The sequence below is a fragment of the Buteo buteo genome, chromosome 15 (genome assembly GCF_964188355.1).
Source record: "Buteo buteo chromosome 15, bButBut1.hap1.1, whole genome shotgun sequence".
Lineage (NCBI taxonomy): Eukaryota > Metazoa > Chordata > Aves > Accipitriformes > Accipitridae > Buteo > Buteo buteo.
The window spans coordinates 13,931,950-13,954,824 of NC_134185.1; the positions used below are offsets into that span (position 1 = coordinate 13,931,950).

The window sequence follows — 22,875 nt, forward strand, 5'->3', positions numbered from 1 at the left end:
GCCTTTTCTCAGAGAGACATAGAAACTGGTTTTGCTCTTTGCAGCCTAATCATTAGACATGTCTGATCACCGAAGCAGAGGAGAAGGAAGTGAGGAAGAGATTAGACTGGCCACTCTGCAGCTTTCTTACTCCTGAACAATTCTTACCTTGGAAATCAGGGTAGTTTAAAATGTCTGACAGACGGAAAATGGCAATTTTCCAGTTTCCTTCTAAAAACAACACCAATTTTCTAGGGGAAAAAAAAGCCAGTCCAACATAATTAAAATAATTCCCAATTTTATCAGAAATTTTAATGAAAAGTTATAAACCGTATTTTTTTTTCAGTCAGCAAAATCGCCCTTATATTTTTCTCTGATACTGAAATGATTATTTTGAGCTTTAAAAGAAACTGCTTAAATATTTTTTCTTCCCTGTTCATTCACTGTGAATGTTATCATTTCTGCTTCTTTCTGATCTAGAATGAAAGGACATTTTAAAATGTCCTGGATTGCCTGGAGTATTATAATTTTGCTGAGTATTTCTCAGCAAGGCCTATTTGTAAGTAGTGGTAAAGACTCCCATTGATTTGTCTGCATGAGAAAGGCTAACAGGATGCTCTCTGCCGCTTGCTACCAGCAGCAGCAGCAGTAGGAGTAAATCTGTACCATCCCAGCTTAAACTTCTTCCCCAGCAGGATCTCTGGAATGTTTGATTTAGCTGCTTCTCCTTCTCCTTTGCTCTTCTATATACATATTTTGTGTATAAGAGGGGAGCTAGAAAGAAGATGGGGAAGCAGGGTTATATTAGTGTGAGGAGCTTCCAGGGCAGGCTTCCAGGGCAGCTTTGCTGGCTCTTCTCTCCCTAGCAGCATCGCCATGTCCTGCTTCGCCATCCTCCTGAAATCATCATGCTCTTCAGATGTGGTCTTTCATTCTTGGCATTAGTCATAATCCTCAGTTTGTCAGGTGTGTGTTCTGGCCTCTCCCATACACCTCTGTTTACTCTTCCTCCTGTTGCCAGTCTGTTCCTCCCTTCTTCTCCATTCCTTTCCATGCTTCTTTTCTACATTTCCATTGTCTAATCCCAACTACAGTCCTTATGCGCTTTAAAAAAATGCCTCATAGCGTTCACTGTGCCTCCAAACCAATCTCATGATCTTATGGTTATAACTCTTGTTTTGCTTCCCCTTTCTGCTTCCTTTGTCTCCTGCCATTATGTCATTTCTATTCAGGCTGTCATCTCTTCTGGAAAGGGATTTTTCTTGTTCTCTGTTTTGCAAAGCACCTGGCATGTTTTTGATTCTGTCAAACAAATAATAACAACAGATATGAAATTGGCAGTGCAGCAGAATCCTGATATCAGGAAGTAATAGAGGCAAATTACACTATCATTGTCATTGCCATGTATACACCACTACTTGACAAAAATTCTCATCGACTAGCTAGGTAAACATCAATAACCCAAAGATGCCCAGGCAAACACCTCTAACATGAAGGAAATGCTGTTGTGTTTCACGCCGGATCTCAATGAGCCACAGGGTTATACTTGACAATTTCAGTATTGGAAATAAAGGAAATAAATGAATGAGGTGCAGTTTTTCAGATGGGTGTTTGGGTATAAAATTAAGAACCGGGAGAAGATGTAGATAACTCTTCAAAACAGAGAAGCAGGAAAAGGGTGGAATGGGTGTGTTCAGTTTAAACTCTGCTTAATTAAAAAAGCATACACATGGTAGCTTCTAGCATGTAAACTAATAAAGTAGACTCTCCTTTAGCCTAACTGATATTATCAGAAGCTCTCAGTATTGCTGAAGAATCTTATAAAACATTTTAACTGACTTGTCTCAGTCATTACATATGAGGCACCCCAAGACAATGTTTATGTTACTTGTGTTGCCAAAAAACCCCTCAGAGCTTAAAAAAGAAAAGGAAAGAAAACGATGTGGATTTTACTGGACATTTAGTGACAGGCTAGCCATATGAAATCTCTAAAACAATATACCTTTAGGACTAATGGATGTAGGCCAGGACTGAATAGAAATTATTTTACATATGGTTAGCAATCTCTTAACAAAATTATTTGAAAATTCCTGAGAGAAAAGCAATTTGTTACAGACGTTGAGACAAGCCAATGTAACATTAATACTAAAGAAAAATAAACCAGCAGAGGAATGTCCCCCTGCCATACCAACCAAAATTCTTACAGTTGTTTCCAAAGTAGTATCTGTCATTCCAGCACATGGATTAGATTATTTAACAGTGTGAATCAAAGTGAAGATACTCATTCAAGAGAAGAGCATTAGTAATACATTGTAACATGCCATACATCTCTGTCACCAAACTGGACAAAATGGGAGCAGATGTTTTATGATAAGCTGAGAAGAGGATCTGACAATATTAATGGCCATAATGTCTGAGGCTTAGTAAAAAAAAAAAAAAAAAAAAAAAAAAAGAAAAGCTAGAGAAAGCAATCTGATGGAGGGACAGAGTGGTTTTTTTCTGTCTCTAGTGTAGTGTCCTAGGGACTAATTTTACATGAAGGGAAGGTATTAACCAAGCTAAATCTCACTTCTATTAGGTTTTTTTGCACCTGCCCTTTGAAACCCTAGTAATGCAAAGAATGTGTGAGAAAAGAACACAGCAAAAAGGAACTCTGAGGAGGAATCCTTTCCAAAAGGAAGGCTTTTTTGACTCTGATAGTTTCTTTTTACTATTTTGAAGGCAAGTAAGTCTTTGAATTAGTTAAAATGATTGACATGTGAATTTATTCAAAGCTAAAGGCAAATGGTAGTCACAAATAGCACTTGGATGCATAGGTATTTAAAACCTCAGGTTACATTTATATTGGCTCTGTCTCTACTGACACTTCTTGGTCAGCACCAAGATGAAGCTCTCTGGATCAAGAGATTCAAGAGATAGTGCATGTAGGCCCTGGACTGTGGCATGGCTTTACTCTGGGCTGCACTTGGTTCTCACTGCCAAGTTCTGCTTTCACCAGAGCAGAGACCAGGTGCAAGCTAACAGGTATGAAACATCAACAAACGGGAGATGAGGATCCCTGTGTGACATATGGCAAATCAATCTGATAATTTCCTTGCATCTGTATGACTTAGCTACTCATTATCATAATGCTTCATTTCTAGCTGTCCTGCTGTCCAATGTCATTCCAGGCCTGAACTAGACACTCCATCTCCCTGCAAAGAGACAGAAACTTAAAATGGTTTGGAGAAACTGAAGGCCAAAGACAGGCCTGACAAGCCCTGATGAGGTGAGGATAGGGCTTCAGTTCTTGGTTGGGATATCTGTTTAGTCAGATTTAGTACTCATTCACCCAGTCTCTGATGCGTGCCAAGGACATACCTGTTACCCCCCACACCGTAACCTCCCCAGAAAGGAAACCCAACGAGAATTAGTTCTCAGAGGGTCCTGGGTATGCCATCGTGTATCCCAGCAGTAAATCTGGATGTGTCCTGAGGAAAATATTTTCAGGGATTCACAGCCCCAAACCTTCTCTGAAAGCACATGCCTAAATTCATCCTTTCAACAGGAAACACATGTAATAAAAAAGGATCAAAGAGATCATAGGCATTTTGGCTAATATTTGAGCAATGGCAGAATGATATGGGGAAGTGTGGTGCCTGCAGACCAAGATATTGGCTCTCCTGGGACATGACAGGCCACTCACTCAACCTCTCCCGTGAAAAAACTCCATTTCACTCAGAACAACAGTCTCCTCATTCCCAGAGAAGTGGCCTAAACACCAATTTCAGAGTAAGAGGGAAGGGATTTTTGGAAGGGAAAGGTGCTTCAGGAATGGAAAAGATTGTACAGTGCAGGACTGAATTTCAGAGGTAATTTTGGATTAGGCTTAGCCTAACCAACCTTTTCCCAGGCAAGCAGCTGCATTTCAAAGTGTTTGGCAATATATGAATACATACAGAGTCTCTCCCTTCCCACATAGAGGCTGAAAGTATCATGTTGGCCTTGTAATACCTTCCCACAGCCCAAAGCTGTGGAGTCAGCCTTACTCCTTCTACGCCTTTCTCACCCAAGAGATATGTAAAATTTCCATGTGTTCTCAGAAAAGAAGTAGGCCATTCATCAAATCACAAAAAAATAAGGTGATCTTTCCTGGAAACAGAGGTAAAAGGATCCCAGACAGGTGTTACATTTCCACCAGCTATGTATCCTGAACTACGGCTAGCCACAATTCAGCTGTCAATAAGCATGAGTGGAGTCAGTCTGTTGGCTTGTTCTGGCATTAAACTAGACAAGGAGAGAAAACGAGCTCAGTAACAGCTGGACGACACCTCTGTGAGATATCTCCATACTTTCAGCAAATGGCTTCTACCAATTTACATGATATTCATCTGCTTACTAACACTACTGACCTTAGCTAACAAGGGCTTACATCACCAAAAGGCCTTAAATACAAAAATAATAGCAGCAACACAATAGAATTTATGGTCTAAGCACCGCCAAATACAATATTCTGTTTTGCAAAAGTATGCTGTGATGGCTCAATGACAGACGTGCAGATGCATAACTGTAAGCTAAGATAAGTGGTTTCTGTTTCTCTGGTATCTACAGTGAAGCACTGTTAATTTAGACCTGAAAATTCAACCTTAAATATCATGCAACCACTTGTAAAGGCATTATGAAATATATAATATCCATTCCTCTAGGATTTTAAATTTAAATAATTTGACAGCATCCCATCGTTAAAAAAAAAAAAAAAAAGATAAATTCACCTTTACACAATCCTATTTCAAAATATATGTGTAAAAATGGTATTAGCTGCTTTGAAGGCTTACTTTATAAGGATTTTTTTTTTCCTTTTCCATAATTACTAAGATACTTTGCTATACTGAAAGCAGGTAATATTTCTAGGGAATATCTTCATTCTTTTTCAGCAAATAATTCAGAAGCAGATAACACAGGTAAAGCATTAGTTTCCATATGATTTTCATTAATCCAGCTATATTCATTTCACAAAATCCATAAGAAATAGGTTTATAATAGTATAAAAGCATGAGAAGAGACTTTTCCTCCATTCATTATGGGGAGTACAAAATGACAGAAGGTAACTCTTTCCTCTCACTGCCCTGAAATAGTCCCCTCACCAGGTGTTTTGATTTCTGCCATTCAGGTCCCTCTTAGATTGTACTGCCAATAGAAAGATTTTGATACTATTTTAAACATACTCCATTAGCTTGTATCATTAGTGTTACTGGGCAGTTCACATGTAAGCCTGGCTGATTCAGACCTTCTGTATCAACAGCCCCCCTCCCGCATACACACCTTTTTTTGTGTTTTGTTTTGTTTTGACCAACACTAATGATTCCTGCACTTAAAGGCAGATCACCTGGAGTGATCTCCCTGACCCATGGTTTGCTGGTTGTAGATAGATGTTGCATTTGTTGTTGCTGGGGTACTAAATGTTACTTCCTCACTGTCATCGTCTACTTACCCCCCAGTGAAGCATGGGGGCTGCTAGGTAAGTATTAAAGCCTAATGCCAGCTGGGGAGAAATGGAAGTAGAGCATAGTGCAAAAAATAGTTTCCCTCTTCACAGCTGGGGAAATACCCCTCAAAAGCCGGAGGTACCTCTACATAAGGAAACAAACGTGCACGTCTGCAGAGGGACTTTGGTGTTGTGATACTCAAGTAAATACTGCAAGAAAGGTACTGTCTGGGAGACAGCTCGATGTTAGGCAAGTAGTTTCATGAGATAGGAGGCAGTTTGTGACTGAGATTTTCAATAGACAGTACACAGTCTGTCTGGGATGATTTTGCCAGCAAGCAGGAAGCATCAAAAGGGATTTGACTCTTGCACAAGTTTAGGTAATGTAGGCATTGAGACAATTATTTCTCTTGAAAAGAACACTACAAAGAAATGCCTGAAAGCTTTTTTTTTTTTCTCTTCCCCACCTGCCTTTCTGCTCTTGGCCGTGGATGAACTTTGTAGGGAAGCTATATAGTAAGGTGCAGCCTTTCTCTCCACAATAGCAATCAATCACGTGTCCATAGTATCAAGGCCCAGTAATATTAAAGGAAAATCCTCATTAGGAATCCCTCTCAGTGCCTCGTTGGCCCAATTTCTTCCTGTAGGCATAATGGCCTGGATTTGAATCTAACCCTGCCTTCCTCTCCAGCAGTCCATGTGGGTATGAACACTGGCTACTGGGGAAGAGGACACCTATTTTGTATAAAGTAATATAAGGGAGGACTCAGGGGTTACTTGTGTAAAAGAGCCAGGAGAGACACCTGGGATGAAATGGGCTGAGGGCAAGCGCTCTGCACCATAACAATCCTGAAACGGAAATACAAAAACTGCCCAAAGTCACCCACAGGTCCAGCACCTCCTCTCAGCCTCTCTTTTCCCACCCAGCGAGTCCCCTCACTCCACCCAATTCCATTCTCCTCTTCTATTGTCTGGACCCATTTTACTCTTCCACTGACCCGCCCATGGAAGTAGCAGTGCTGCCAAGATGAAAAAATAAATAGTGAAGACTTGGTCTAATTCTGTTACAGAATTAATTTTTTATTTGTTTATTCTTATGGACTCACAGGTTTTGCATTTGTGGTCTAGTTTCAGTGACAGTGACAGAGGGTATCTGCTGCCCAGAAAGCTCCATACTTTGGTAAGAGGAATGTTTTACAGAGTGTGAAAGCTGCACACGCAGACTTCCCATCGACCCACTTCTTTTACTTTCTGAACAAAATCCTAACCACCACTTAAAAACTGCCATTCCTGAGTGGCCTTCGGGAGGTATCTGGATGGTTTTACTAAGTTTATTCCAGGCAAATCAGATTTCTCATTGAATTTACTATGTGTAACCTCAGTGGGAGAACACATTTAATTTACGACTATGACTGAAAATAACACACTGGAGAGAACTAATCTGAGATTCCTGCACCTTCTTACTTTTAAGCTACACATGCATTCTTGGCATAGGCTGGTTGGTCCCTGAGGAAAAGAAACTGAAACATGTTTTCCAGCAGACATCTTAAAAATGGACATGCAGCCCTTCAGGAAGCCAGTGGAAGCTGGCATAGCAAGACAGGTTGAATGATAGTCAAGAAATTGCCTGAGTAATGTTTCTACAGACACGAAATGTGCGGGATCAACATGGATACATTCATTCTATCATTCTTCAGTCTAGCCTCTTTCAAGCCAGATTTGGATATCCTAGCAAAACTATTGGATGATTTTTCTTCTCAGTCAGATGGCATCTTTGGAGCAGGAAGTTTGTTTCTTAATTTAAGAGATAAACTCATGGTTTTCTTGGTAATTCTAAGGAAATAACCAGGAGACAATTTCTATTGCACCTGATAGACCTTGCAGACTCCTCAGCATTCCTTCTTTTTTTTGTTTTTTTTTTTGTTTTGTTTTTGGCACAAAAGAGGAATGCTTTAGTTATGGACTTCGGGCTATAATGTCTCCAGTTTATAAATAACTTGAAATACTCAGAGACATGGAACTCTAATACTGGTAGCACACATAAGTCTTTGGGCACAGCTATGGCTTAAGCACCAAGTGTGTTTTTCAGTGTTAGCCATATTATGATTCATCAGATGACCTCTAAGTTGTAGTTTTTCATTATTAGTATTTATTATTATTAGCAGCACAGATGTACAATTGGTTATTTGGTTCAATTAAATACAGAAGCCTTGGTCCATGGATGAATAGATTTTCTGTTCCTGATTTAGCTCTTCTGGCATTAGGCATTATGTCTTGTTTTGTCCAAGATTCATTTGGCTGGCTACACAAGTTTCGCATGGCTGTATCACATCTTTTTTTTCACAGGCTATCAAGACATCAACTATTTTTTGACTTGTGGTTCTTTTTTGGTCACTCTAATTAGACATTAATTTCACCCAATTTGTATAGTATCAGGGCTAAAATGTGCTATCATTACCCTAGACTTAAAGAAAACTACTCTAAAACCTTCTGAGAGTAAATATCAGAGTTCATGTTTTATTTTCAGGCTTTTAATGTAAAATTCTCCTTTCATGTCTCTTTCAAGTCTGCTTGAATGAGCTGTGTTTTACCAGTTGCTTTCCCATCTGTCTCAATTTAGTCTCTTTGACAAATTCCAATCTGGCCTGAGGAAAAATCAGAGTACTGAAACCACTCCACATTAGATTATTAGGTATATTTTATTAACAGTGTCTCTTTACTTAAACAAAAAATCCTGACACTCCTTAACTCCCCTGCCAGCAATGTCTTGCGGAGCCCTACCTACGACTTAGACTCCCATATTCTGAATGGCTTCACCCCCCTCTCTTTTCATTTTCGACCATCTTCTGACTTTTCACCAGGTACAAAAGTGAGGGTTTTCCTCTTTAACTTTTAACCTTTCATAATCTCGCTGGACGTAACCTACACGGTCTGTACACCATATAAACTCCACATGACTCTTTTCACTTTCAAACTGCCTAACCCTTGCCCACCCTGAAAGTGCACTGAGAAATTCACGGATATTATAGACACACTAATTTTGTCCTTTAGCCTGTCCCAATAGATTTTACTCTAAAAGCATGTGTTAATTATGCTAACTTAAAAATCTCACAAAACCAAATCCAGAGGGGAAAAACTCCCACAAATGTAGCTTGCATTCTGCCACTACTCTTTGTCAGGATATTGCAGATTTTATGCCTATGGTTTAATCTCTTATATTTTTCAAATTCTTATATGGAATGTGTTAAAAAAATGGTGAGCCCAGTCATACTTTGGGTTTCACAGGTTATTTGTTGGATTGGGGTTTTCTTTCTTTGTTTTTGTGGGTTTTTTTTCCAAACCTTTGTATTCCCTTCCTCCTCCCCCATCCCTCCCCAATCTTTTTTGCAGGAAATTTAATTACAGAACTGCCTATTCCCAAGTTAATAGAAGGCTGCACTATGCAAACAATAAAGATCTCTGTTTAAAAGTAATTGTTGGCTCTGTTTGACAGCCCTTAAGGGAATATGAGAGAAAATATAGGCTGCTGCCCAGAATTTCTTGTTTTACTAGAAATTAGTTTGAGGCTAAGAGTTTTGAGTAGTCTTACGAATCCCAAATCTACCGTCTGTAAGCCCATTCCAAGTTAGTGGGGGAAAAAATTCTCCCATTCCTACGTATCAGTTAATTCATCAGAAGGACAATCCTAACAGGTCCCGAACATGCAGAAACCCTGCTGTGCTAGTTGCTCAGCAAATCATAACACCAACTGCCTGTATATCCCTGCAGGACCTGCTGCCAGAATTAGTTAGGCAAGAATTTGTACTGTACTTTTCTTAAACCGGGCTTGTCATCTTGTCTGGGAACTGCTCTCTTCCACAAGCACCCCAAATGTCACTTGTTTAAAAAAAACCAAACAAACAAACCAACAAACAAACCCCACCAAAAATCAAATGCATATCACGAGCATACCAGTTTCTAACTGCATGCAGGGAAGTGGTGCATTAAGGATGTGTTAGCTCTAACATGTCACATAAATATTTTTTAAAAGGTGAAATGACCCTTTTTTGGCTGAGTTGGCCTTCACTCCTCGCACACAGCCAGTGGACTGCTTTATCCCATTACAGGGCAACCGAATGCCGGCTGAACCCGCCCTTGTGGCAGGGTGTCTTGGCACTGCTTGGTAATATGGCTGTAGTGACATGATCACCATCTCAGTAGTAACCCCAAAGTCGTGGAATTTAAATAATTCTCAAAATTGCTATATATCAATTATTTAGAAAGTTAAGGACAAATTATTATTTTTTTTTTATTTCAACTACTAACAAATAAATGTAAAAAAATACCAACAACAAAACAAAAATAAACCCATTCATCCCCCACATTAAAGCAATAATTTTTGTAACATTCAGAACAGTGGAAACTATTTACCGTATATAACTATTAGTGGAGAAAAGCAAATTTAATTTAAAATCATTTTTTCAAACTCCCTCAGTGGATGCCAGATAACTCCAGCTTAAACAAATATAAAAAACTCATTTTAAATGGAGAATAATACAGACAGAGCTCAATTATTGAGATATTAAGGGCAACATTCAATGTGAGATACATTTAAGCATCTTTGCCTCCTGGAGATTTGTACATGACAAGGCTTTAGATAAACATGGTTTTGCAAACAGCAACTATCATATCTGATCACATAACCTCTGGACTGAAGCAGTATGTCAGCAAATATTTCTGATTATTTAAAATATTAAATAACTGTAATTTACTAGGCAGGTCTTCCTCAGAACAATCACAATTTTTTTCAAGAATTAATACCCATATACAAAAAGCATTTAGATGATCTGTTACAAATCTCTGAACTAAAAAAAAAAAAATCACCTCTCTCTGTGATAAAGCCCAATTTAAATACATTTGGGGACATACTAGTAGTGGAGGAGCTGCCTTTCTACAACACTCAGCTTGCAGGGGAAACTGTAGCAGCCAGGGACATATAGGGTAGGAATCACCTCACCTAACTTTAACTATCTAGATATTAGACGCCTAATTTAAGCTAATCATCTGGGTTCCCTCTACAGGTAATGGAGATAAGCATTCCCAGAGGGAGATTCATCCTGCTTGTCTTAGGCATCTCTCTTTTAGATGCTTGTAGGTGGATAAAGTCAAGAAAGATCAGCCTCACTGACAGCCTGATAACCTGTCTTTAGCGATGCACAATTTCCAAATTCAATGAAATTAAGCCAGAACGAAGATAATTTCTTTATTTCGTCGTTTAGCCTTTAATTCTCCCTCTGACCCAAATTTTTCTTCAGTTCCTCCCACGAACATCAACTTTCTCTGGCACTTTATTTTTTTTTACACTGGACTATGTTTTCCTGGAACCTGGGGAACTGCAACCAACATCAATATGTTGCCGCTCTACCAGTTACAAATCCATTTACATGCATGTGCTCTAAATTGCAGTAGTGTTCTGAACAGATAGATACAATAGGAGTATTGATAGCGATTGTGCTTTCTGGGTCTACTCTACCACTTTCAAATGTGTAAAAATCTGTGGCAACATTAAGGCAGTCAAGGTATATAGATGAATGCTAAAATATATTTACTATTCAAAGAAGATGGCTTAAATCAAACAAGGAAAAATCAGGAAGAAATACCATTAGGGCCCTCACTTTTCCACGTGTGAGCCCAGGTCACCACCCATGCCTCGAGGCCGCTGTGCTTCACAATATTGAATGAGTCCTAAAGGTGAAGCCTGGCCTCAACTCTCTTGCATTTAGGGTTTGTGGGTTCTCAGCAATACCAGCATTGCTGCATCGCACCTTTAATCACCGAGCCCTTAGAAACAATAGCCGAGATTTGTAAGGAAGCAGGTGTCTGAACTTAAAGACTCCTAAATTCATAGCTGGGTGCCTAAAGCAGCAGCAAAACTGACAAGCACCCTGTGCAGTTGCCCACAGATGCTCACCCCAGTAGTGAGGCACTTAGCATTTGTTATAACACAAAATGGATGTTTATTAATTAAGCGTGTTCCAATGGCTACTCGAAGTGCCTTGGCCGAGTGCTTGTGTGCACTAATTTCAATATTGGGCATGCAGTCTACTCTGCGTCTTACTTCTACAGCATTTCTAGAAAATTAATTTTAATAGTTAAAAAACCATCTTGAGCTGCATACATGAAAATAACTTCATTTCTACTGAATGACAATCTAATACGAAATAAGAATATTCACCTTTTTTTCTTACTCTGCCCAAATCCAGGCAATAAATTAGGCTTCTCAGCATGACTGTAAAGTGCTGTGAATTGTATAAACAATCATATATGGACACTGAAAAATAACCCTTATGCACATTGCATTATAGTTCCAAAAATATATTTACAGTCTATTACAAAGATTACAAATGGAAGTGTCTATGTAACGGGATTATGCTAGTTAAAAGCTTTTTACAGATTTTCTTCAACAAAGGCAGGGGGGACAAAAAATTAGTATAACCAAACTGATTTTTCTAATGAAACAAATAAATAAAATGACAAATATAACACTGTACAGTGATCTAAAAAGGAGGGGAAAAAAAGGAGGGGGGAAATGATGCATTTAAGTTTTTGATAACTATCTTTGGTCCTAAATGTGGGAAAACACATTATGTCGCACTGAATATACATGTTTGTTTGTGATGCTCTGCAATTAAAATAGAAAAATATAGTGCATTTTCAATGTATTCAGAGCTCACTACACATAAACGTGTGTACAAAACAAGACAGTATAAATAAAATTTACAAGTTTTACAAAGGAACATTTACAGGGTTTTTCTTTTGTTTTTATTTTTTTTGTGTGGATGCCCACATTATCAAACAAGACCAATTTATGACTGATCCCTGGGATCTTTCTCTATCAAAATCAATAGAAGCAGCCCAATTCTCTTTGGAAGTACAGCATTTCATTGCTGGGGTAGTTCACAATTTTCAGATTTTTTTTTAAAGCAATTCTCTCTGGTTCATATACATTCCTGCAATATCTGTAAAGACACCGTTCATTATTGCTTATGGTAGTTAAATATTTTAATCAAACAAAATTGATATAGAAGTAAATGGTGTAAAAAGATATTCCATTGAGGAACTACTCTTGCATCTGTGTTCCTGATGAATGACTGTTGTGTCTGTGTGAGCATGCACACGCATGTTTGTTCAGAGCAGCAAAAGCTTGTAAAAAAAATTGAAAATTTTGAACTGCCCCTTGCCTCATGCTCTACAGTTCTCATATAAAATCTATGTCCTTATTCTGACAGCTGGACTGCATACGGCTTGAACTCATATAAAATATACGCCAGCTATTTCTCTCAGATTTGCTAATGCAGAGTATTGAAAAAAAATGTGATGTGCTCAGATTAAATGGTTTAGGTAACACTGGAGAACTGCACCCGTGTTCTGAGACACTCCTACAATCACTTGTCCATTCAATGCAGTGTCTCAGCAGGTTTACAGTTGTAATCTACATCTTAGAATATATCTCACTTTAACTCTAGTCCATTAAAATCATGTTGCAAACAATTTGCTAAAAGTGCCTAGAACTACTTAGGGGTCATTATTGCTTTTCTTTTTTCTTTTCTTTTTTTTTTTTTTTTTTTCTCTTTTATTTTCTTTTAAAAGATAGTATATGTGTAACATTAAAAAATTCTTTAAAAAATATCAGAGCTCTTGGCAACTTGCATTTTCCTGACTCCCTGCCAATTAGCTAGCCATGTCAATACGGTGCTGATTTAACAAAAGCAAATGGCACAAAAGGATACCAAAGTTCGGACAGATATACATTGCTTGGTCATGCTTCTTAAATCTCTAGGAACTCAAATAATCCTTCAGAGGTACCCAGTGTAGTAATGTGTCATAGAATTAGCACTAAAAAGGTCCAAAGATATAAACATCATACTAAAAGAAAGTCTTTATGAAGAATAAACACAAATGATTAAAAAAAGATTCAGAAATCACAGATTTAAGGAAAATATTTTGTTGAATTCAACAATAATATCATGATTTTATCTGACAAATATATTCTTTTTTAAATTTTTATGTACATTTAAAAAGTCTATTAGATAAAAAGGAGGTTAGAGAGCTCAAGGTGTTTGTATGTTTATTCAGGTAGTACTTTGTTTATTGTCACTGCTGTTTTTTCCTTGCCACCACTGGTGGATCCTAATTCCCTTTTCATAAATTCTGGTGGCACTTAGGAGTTCAAGTCTGTAGGTGCTTCTTGTAGCTCTTCTATTCACTGCAGGAAGGACCCAGGAAATCAAGTGTCTTCTAGCAGCACTTCATATATACTGAAGGCCAGTGCTGTTCTCTCAGTCTGTCACCTCCCTCATAAGGGAGAAATGTCTATCACACTTGGATGCCAGTGCCGTGTAAATGTAGCATTTGTGCTCTCATAGTCTGAATGCTGCTCATGATTTTCTTTTGATGACCAACCAACGTGATCCCTAAACTCATCACATCCCTGGGGAAGATAAATGCGTACATTGTTAATTTTTCAACTTAGACTGCTATTGTATGGTATTCAACTGTGAGTCAAAGCTACGTAGTGGTCTGGGCTACAGGTTTCTAACATTGAAGCTACACTGGAACCTCAGCTCAGTACTGTGAAGCTCATATAGGCACTGTGCAACTTCTCATCGAGGAGTGCAATTACATGGCGGGTGTCATGTAATTACACTGCCTGTGTCTCCACATCTGAGAACGAGGCCAGTGTGTTTTGCACTATGATAATCTTTTATTGTGGCCTTTAAGGACACCCAAAGCAAGAGACACCTCTCCTGTAAAATACTTCAGGTGGCTTTCAGGACAAAGTTATGTATAAATACAAGATTTTGGGGATCACATTCTGCTTCCTAAAGAGATGCCTAGAGAAACCCTTTGCATATTGACCCATACCCATCATGCAAATGGAAGAGGAGCAGCTGTTTCAATTCCACCGCTACCAGTGGTACTGACCTAGTAGAAGCTTGTGGGCTCTGATGACAGCTCCCAAGCTATTGGTTTAGACCCCTAGTGATACCAGGCAGATAAGAGTAGGGTTGCAAACTTGAGAATATTGTTAAAAAACTTGTTTAGAAAACCACTGCTCTCTGTGAGAGGAATTGCATGTGTTTGGCAACCACCAGGACAAGAATGTTGTTTGCAGGGTGCCAAGAAGACCTGTTTTAAGATGGCAGTACCAATACAGGCCATGCTTGCCTTCAGAAAATTGTTTTGCTTCTATAGACTTTTATCCTGATGCAAAGCCATTTCTTGCAGGACACAGACAGACCCCAGCCAATTAGAAGAAAATTCCACACCTTCCTAGTACGCATCTGGAAAAAGGTACCAATTAGGTAGTGGAGGGAAAGTGGTTCTTTTCCTATACATACATACTTTGAAATGGGCCACATTCTCCCTCAAATTCTAGCCCCTTGGTTTTATTTCAATTGGTCTCAAAAGCAAGGAAAAAAGTGATGCCACACATAGGTAGCAGGGTATTTGCCCTTTCATGGGATGCTCTAATATAACATCATCAGCTGCTAAACCGGCTGGCTTAACCCCAAGTACCATGTTTGTACTCAGGGCAAAGTTTTGGAGTTGAACATTGTGTATTACTTTACCTAGAAATTCCCTAAATGCAAGTTAAACATGCCCAGTACTAACTTACTCAATAGTCATCCTGGCAACTGATTCAAGAGAGTTGTAGCCTGCTGCTGTGAAATTATCCTTATATCTTTCCATCTTAATAGCTTGTAACCATTCGCCTACGGAGCAGAAAGTGGTAAAATCGGGAGTGTTCTGGTCCAGAAGAGGGCTAATTGGTCTACGGAGAAGGAAAAAGGAAAGTAAGTTGTTTCCAAAGAGAGTAAAACATCAGGGAGTATTTAGCAAGGTGAGAGTCAAATAAGTTTGGGGTATTAAAAAGGTCAAGAGTAGAAAGTAATAGGCCTTTTACACAGTTTAGATTATTCTGTGAATAGCTCTTGACTACTCTGTAGCTCACAATATGTACTTCCTAAGTTTATTCATGTAAAAGATGAAAGGTCAGAGTGAGCAAAATCAGCCTAACGGACTATTGTTACCAACAGAAAATCAACCTTATTACCTAGCGTGACAGCTGCTGCAACTACAGTTGCTGAGTAAAATAGAGATGCTATTCTTCTAAGCATCTTAGAAAATATAGTAGTAGCTATTCCCATTTTTCAATCGGATGGGACAAAACAAAGACAAGGAAAGAGCAGAGACACAAAGTAAGTTGCTTAAGGTCACACAGCAAATCAGTCAGTAGAAGAACTGGGAGCAGAACACAGGCCAGTTGATTCCCTAGTGCAGTGATCTAGCTAGCAGATCAAAAGATTAGCACGATTAAATAATTCACCTGAAATTTATGAAGAAGCCATTAAAAGCTACACCATGAAATACAATGCGATGCAATTGCTGAAAGGAGTTAAAGCCAGAAAATGAAAGGTAAAAATCTAGAGTGTAGCATGTCAAAGTACATTGGCCAAGCATGAGTATTATTAATAACTATTTCTACAGTAGCAGTTGCTAGGGCAAGGGATGCATCATATAAAACTACAATAGATGATGATCCTTGCCCTCCAGACTTCACAATTTTAAGAAACAAGGAAAACAAAGACTGCTAGTGGTGAGAGTGTGGAAAGAGTGACGAGTGGGCAGTAGTTTACCGAGAAAGGTGTTAGTTCCATGGTATTTACTTTCTTTATTTTGGTTATTTTTTTAAGAAAGTCCTTTTTGGCTTTGTTCAGCATGGTAAAAAAGACGGGCAAATGAGGGAAGGGAAGAACAGGGAACAGAAGGCAGGAGGAACTGAGAGACACATGGACTAAGTGTGAACTGGAACCAGCCACCAAGCAGAACATCCATAACCCAGCCACGTGCACCATTGTAAGAGCACACACTAAAGCTTTTCTTACCTGCTACAGGTTCCCAGTGGGGTTTTCAAGCTATTTGGGTTTCTAATCATTTTGTCCAGAATACCAACTATCTGCTCAAACTTCGGCCTTTCACCGCGCTCCTTCTGCCAACAATCTAGCATCAGCTGGTGCAGTCCTGCTGGGCAATCCATGGGTGCTGGCAAACGATAGCCTTCTTCGATTGCTTTTATAACCTAGTAACCAACATAGTTAATAATTTTTCATCAAGAGATATTTAAGGAATATATCTTGCTACCCAGATCAAGAAATAAAAGAAAAAGAAATAAAGAAAAAAAATCAATAAACTAAAACTTGCCATCAGTGTTGCAAAAATATGAGACTGTTGTTTTGACACTAGCCTTCATGTTTTCAAATAATTTCCACGACTTTATCTTTGGGCTTATTAAGCATATTGTTCTATATGTGCAGAACACAGCTATATTACCTAGTCAAGTGAGCAGCGGGGAGCAACAATTAAATTCACCAGGGGAGCAACAGATAGATTGATAAATGGAGTTATTTCAGAAAGCATTATTACTTGCCCCAAGGCTTTTATGAAAGAGTGTGTGGTAGAAGCAACTGACTTGTAAATGGATAGGGATCTGTGAATGCACATATAAAATACAAAAAGCCTGAAGATATTATAAAAGGATCCAAGAAAAATGTTTAGCAGACAGAAATAGTTAGGGAAAAGTTGTATTCTGTGTCTAGCCATGTTATATTAATGATAAAGTAGCAGAAATGTGCCACGTGAGAGAGGAAGACCTGGCTGAATGGTATTTTAATATATCACCTAAACAGAGAGTTAGATTTAATAAGAGATGCTGCTAGATGATTATATGATTGAAGGAGAGAATAAACGTCTGAACCAAGAATTACACCCGCCCGTTGACTTCCTTAGCCAAGTCCATTTGGATTTAAGTAAAAAATAAAAATGGATAAAGTAAAATCACAGGAAACTGCTGTAAACCTTGAGGGCAGGATAAGAAAGCACATCAGGAAACAAGGCAGATAAGAAAGGCTTGTGAAAAAGGGCTAAAACACCGTTCATGGGGGATTTCAAGTATACTGACATTGACTGACATAGCAGTGTTAGAATTGCTAAGGAAGGGTGCTTGTTCCTGAAGGGTAGTGCACAGGACTGTCTTCTTCCTCGGTTTGTACAGAAAGCAAGATCAGAAGCTGTTCTGGATGCAGCCCTAGGAAGTAGATCTGGTATGATAAATAAAGTTGGTGAATATCCAAGGTTTAGTGAAAAATAATAACCTCAGATAGAAAATATTCTATAGGTTGTGTGAGAAAAAGCAAAAGCAGTGGACTGCAAAGTAGACAGAACTGCAAAGAATACAAAATGACCTTCAAAAAGCTGGCTGAAATCCATGATTGTATCAAAACCTTTTGCAGAAAAGAAGTTTTGTGAAAAGAGGAGGCATAGCCCAGTGGTAGGGCACTTACTGCAGGTTTGTGTCACAGAACGTCCTTCCGACCTCCGGGAAGTTGCCTCATCTCCCTGGGCCTCAGCTTTCTATCTGAACATTTAGAATGTTTAGACAGTACTGTCCTACAACTCAAAAATGACTGAGAAATATTCATTTCCTGCAGTAACATGCACACCTTGAAGAATGAGTGCAGCGACCTTTCAGAGACAGTGAAGTTATCTGTCAGGCAGGGTGGGGAGAGAGGATTTCTGCAGAAGAACAGGGAAACTGGAAGAACAGTACTGTATAGGAAAGAAAACATTAAAAGTAAAATGTAAGCTCTGTTAGAGCAGTATTAAGAGAAAAAACAAAAGAACAGCTCCTTACGCTTAGAAGTAGCACTGGAATAAAAGTGAAAAATAAGCTACAGTGGGTATAGAACAACTAGTGTGCTATGAAAAGTAATGCAGAAATTTCTGACCTTCTAAAAGGTGAAAGGTATTAAACCCGTTGTGCATACTACATATGATTTACTACAAATGAAGCAGTTGCTTAAGAGGTCAGAACACAGAGACAACTAATGAGGAATGAAAAAGTAGGTAACAGCAACAGCAACACAACCACCAAAACTTCTAAGACCCTTAGAACTGGCAAACCATCTAGATAAACCTATATCCAAGAGTGTAAGGAATAGTGAAAACATGAATGAAAGGTTCATGAACAGGACTCTTCCACGTTCACTATGACCCGCAGAGAAACCTGAAGAGAGGTGTGAATCAAGATGATGACATTATTTTTAAAAGGCTTTGAGGATACTGCAGAATCAGCTTCTTTGATGTGTATTCTGAGCAAGAAGGATGAAAGTGGGAAATATAAAATAATAAGTAAGCTAGAGATGGATGAAATTGCTGGGAATATCCAAAACACTGAAAATAACATTCTAAACTATTGATAAGTAAAGTTTCTTTTTATAAAACGAAAAAAAAAAAGAACTTTATACAAAACTTGGGCACTTTGACGGGTACTACAAGTATCTACTCTGCTAAGAAAGGTGGGGTTCCAAAAATCAGTACTCAGAGATAATGAAATAGATGCAGGATTTTTATTTTTTTTTTAAATAAGCAAAGCTACAAAGAGAACACAGCTGGAGTTCCTAGTAATAGAATTGATTTATATTATTTACACTTTCCACAATTTGTTTTTCAAATTCTGCTTTTGCTGCAGAAAGAGAAAAAGGGAATACTGCTAAAAGTCAAGTATGCTTTTATCATAATCAGGCTGAAGATGTAAACTAGATTAGAAGAGGGCCAGGTCTGTTCACTGTATATACTGGCTGCCAACAAAGAAGTATTAAATAAGGGTAACTGGACAACATGACGTTACCACTCTGCTTCTGGGTATATAGTAATAATAATACAGATTAATAATCATAATAATGGTAATACATCCAGGAGTACAGCAAAGAAAAGATATGTAAGTCTAAGCTCTTGCCCTTTTCTGAAGAACAAAACTGCGCTATGGTCAGTAATGGAATGAGAGCAAGAACTAGCAAACACCAGCAGTCTAATAGGGGAATAGGGTCAAGTGCAGTGGTTTCAGGGCTACTCTTACCAGCAAGGATTAAGCTGAGGGGAGCCCACTGCTCAGAGATGTTGGGGGGACTCCAGAATTAAAGAAATGCCATCTGACTACACCCACATCCACTTTTAGGCAAAATGACACACTTAAGATATATAAACTGCCTGAGTGTATATGCAAAATTAGAAGAGACACATTTACCAATTTTTTATTCCAGTTAAATAATCCCATTGGTAACTGTGAAGGAGAATAAATAACTAATCATAAGATGATTCTAAATTTTTGCATCATAGATTTATCTATGGGATTGGTGGGATGTGTATATGTTTCGGGAGGACATGCTTGAAGATGACAGCATACAAGAACGTTTGAAATTATTTTGCCAAGCAATTGATGCATCTTTTAACTATGTGCTATTGAAGATTATTATGTAAGATCCTAAAAAAGAGATGAAACTGCAAGAAGTGGTAATTAGCTGTTTTATGAAAAAGGTTCATTCATGCACTTTACCTGAAGTTTTCAGTAGAGGGAATGCTTTTCAAAAATCCTACAAAAAGCATGAAGATACCAAAATTTCTCCCCTATTTAAAAGTTTTTCCTTATTGTTCCCTGAAGGATAGGTAAGCTTTGCCTTTGAGGCATCTTATATTCCTGTCAGACTTCTTTTATGTTTGAATCTAGTACAGAAGGAAGGTGTCAAAAGAAATGAAACTCTACTGGGTGTCTAGGGAATGTAAATATTTCTCTTTCTCTGCCCCAAGGACTTGTTTGCCCATATTTTGACAGTCCATGAAATCTTTGACACTGAGACCTGTCAAATATTAACAACTTTGCACTGTGCCAAACTGACTCATCATTTACACTTTTATCTTTTTTTTTCAACTTTGATGTCGATCATTCAATCAAAAAATAAAATAATAATGAAAAAAAAACACTCAAGCCCCTGACCTGAAGAACTTTAAATGAGACTCTTTCTGACATCTTTCTCACCTGTATGGCTTTTTCCTGTGTACTTTCTATATTAATATATAGTCTTGTCAGAAATCAAGATTAACACCCATCTGTTCTATTACTGCTGACCTGTTGCTCTGGGTCATATTTTATGCAAACAAGGGTATTGTTAAATCAGCATAATTAACTTGAAAAAGCCAAAGTGGGTCATTAACTGCCACTCAGATTTCTAACAAGTTTTTTCAACTGATTAGTCATTGCTCTGAGGTCAGAAACCTCAGAATTATTTTTTATTGGAAAAAAATTAATTCCTTCGATGCTTAAGTGTAATAAAGAGCACATATTACTATTTCTGATGTTCCAATTTTACTTGATACTCAGGACAGAAACCTACAACATCCACATGGCAGAAGAACAATTTAGAGATTTAGGTAAAAAGTGAAAGCTCTGTAACTTTTTCATTTTGTGAGAAACCTACAGTATTTTGATAAATGTTATTTCTAAGCCAACACTTTATGCATGTATAGTGAAACACATATGTATGTGTTTACAATATGTAATTTTTGTTTTTCTTACAAACACATACGCACATACACGCTCACAAACAGACAAAGTATAACCTACATCTTGATTTGACATGTCCCAGTAAGGCCGTTCTCCATAAGACATTACTTCCCACATAACTATTCCATAACTCCACACATCGCTGGCTGATGTAAATTTGCGGTACTGGATGGCCTCTGGAGCTGTCCATCTCACTGGAATTTTTCCACCCTATGAAAAAGAAGAAAAGAAGAAAGTTTTCTTTTTCCTCCACAGAATTTCCGTATCATCTTCCATAGAGGGCATTTATTTCCATCAACATCAAAAGCAGCACTTATATCATCTACTATAGTTGACCGATTGAAGAATTTTCAAAGGAGTCTAAGGAAGTTTAGGCTCTTAAAATACCTGGACCATAGAAACTTAGATACCTGTGTAAGCTAAGGGGGATGCATGTCTCTGGAAGTGCTTATCGCGCCATTCATTTTAAGGGGCTGCTTAGATGTCTGCTTTACACTAGTCATTTGACTCCTGGCTGGCTGAAGCTAGGTGAGGGGAATCTCATCCTGTGCATACAAATCCCCTTGACTTGTCATACGGCTCCTCTGAAATCTCGGTCTGACATTTTTAAACCAGGATCCCACTTAGAGCCCAGCGGGAGAAGTGTCGGCCGCAAACGCCGGTGCAGTTTCCCAGATCCCTGCGCCTGTCGGAGCAGATTCCAGGGGCCCCTCCTTCCCTCAGCATGAGAAAATAGGTACAGTGAGGCCCCACGGGTGGGAAAGTGGAGCTGGCTCAACAAAAGAATAAAGAGCATAGTGTGCCCAATGAATGCTTATTTAAGAAAAGCGTCCCACCCAAAAGCAAGGGAAAATACAGGAGTTGAGCTTTGTCACAGTCTAGCCTCAAGCTAGTCAACTTTTTGGCGAGATAAAATCTAGTCTGAAAAATAGTAATAGCCTACAAATATTTTAATTGACTCATAGTAAATGAAATGATTAAAATTTTTATGGGTAAAACTTCCATATTTGTTCAAACAGAAAATCATGAGGAAGGGAATAATGAAGATACTGTGCAAAATTTTTAGAACTTTAACAAATAAAAATGTATGTTCTTACAAAAATATCAATCCCTTATTAGAGCCAGATTTCTGCAGAGACTCTTTTCATTTTGACTGGTTAACATTTCTCAAGCAATTAACGTATTTCTTTTATCTATACTCTCTAGAAGATGTGCTTCTTCTTAATAACCGTATCTCAAAACTACTAAAACCCATTGATTTCTCTTACGGTAGTAGTGTAGACGGCCTCTGGATCATCTTCTATAACTCTGGAAAGGCCAAAGTCTGACACTTTACAAACAAGGTTGCTGTTGACAAGAATATTGCGTGCTGCAAGATCCCTGTGTACATATCCCATATCGGCCAAATATCTCATTCCAGCAGCAATTCCTCTCAACATTCCCACTAGCTGAATGACTGTAAATTGCCCATCATGTTTCTGGAGGGAAGAAAGGAGCAGCAATTCTTGTTAGTATAGCTGAGAAGAGAAATAAGAATTAGTTTTACAACTTTAGCTTTCTACTTATTTACTACTTCTGTGGCAATTCAACCTGGGGCAAAGACACTCACTTCAAACACAAGTTTTATTTTCTTCAGAGATAAAGTAGTACATCCAGTTAAGAAATGTGTGAGAAGTTAATGTACTAGAAGTTAACAAAACTCGCTAATCACTATAAATTTCTGCCTAAGTCAGGGAAAGTCTTTTCTAAGAGACATTACCTGATGCACAGCGCTTTATAGTTTGCCTTTATGCTCTTCATCTCTCAGCATAATTATTTGTATCAAGAAAATAAAAACTATCTCCTTTTGGAAGCCTAGCTACTGGTAATTTTATTCATAGCTTGGAGTTTATCAAACAAAATCTTTCTGTTCTCTATGGAGTGTTTATACATCATCTCACGCTGTCTTGTACACCTGGTAAGGATCAGAACTGGCCAGTTCAGAACACACACT

At 38.3% G+C, this 22,875-nt stretch overlaps 1 protein-coding gene across 4 annotated transcripts in view; it reads right to left on the reverse strand.

Annotated features, from left to right (window-relative positions):
* Window positions 1-823: 823 nt before the first annotated feature.
* The window catches only part of EPHA7 (EPH receptor A7), a 162,355-nt gene continuing 140,303 nt past the window's right edge, over window positions 824-22,875 (reverse strand). For 2 of the 4 annotated variants that reach the window (XM_075046632.1, XM_075046631.1), the window contains exons 13-17: window positions 22,151-22,360; window positions 20,943-21,092; window positions 16,372-16,565; window positions 15,102-15,257; window positions 12,336-13,913 (exon numbers count right to left, since the gene is read on the reverse strand). In XM_075046632.1, the coding sequence (XP_074902733.1) occupies window positions 13,799-13,913; window positions 15,102-15,257; window positions 16,372-16,565; window positions 20,943-21,092; window positions 22,151-22,360 (825 nt within the window). In that variant the 3' untranslated portion in view covers window positions 12,336-13,798. Of the gene's footprint in view, window positions 1,282-12,335; window positions 13,914-15,101; window positions 15,258-16,371; window positions 16,566-20,942; window positions 21,093-22,150; window positions 22,361-22,875 lie in introns of those variants that run through there. The other 2 variants (XM_075046635.1, XM_075046633.1) reach the window with 2 other exon arrangements.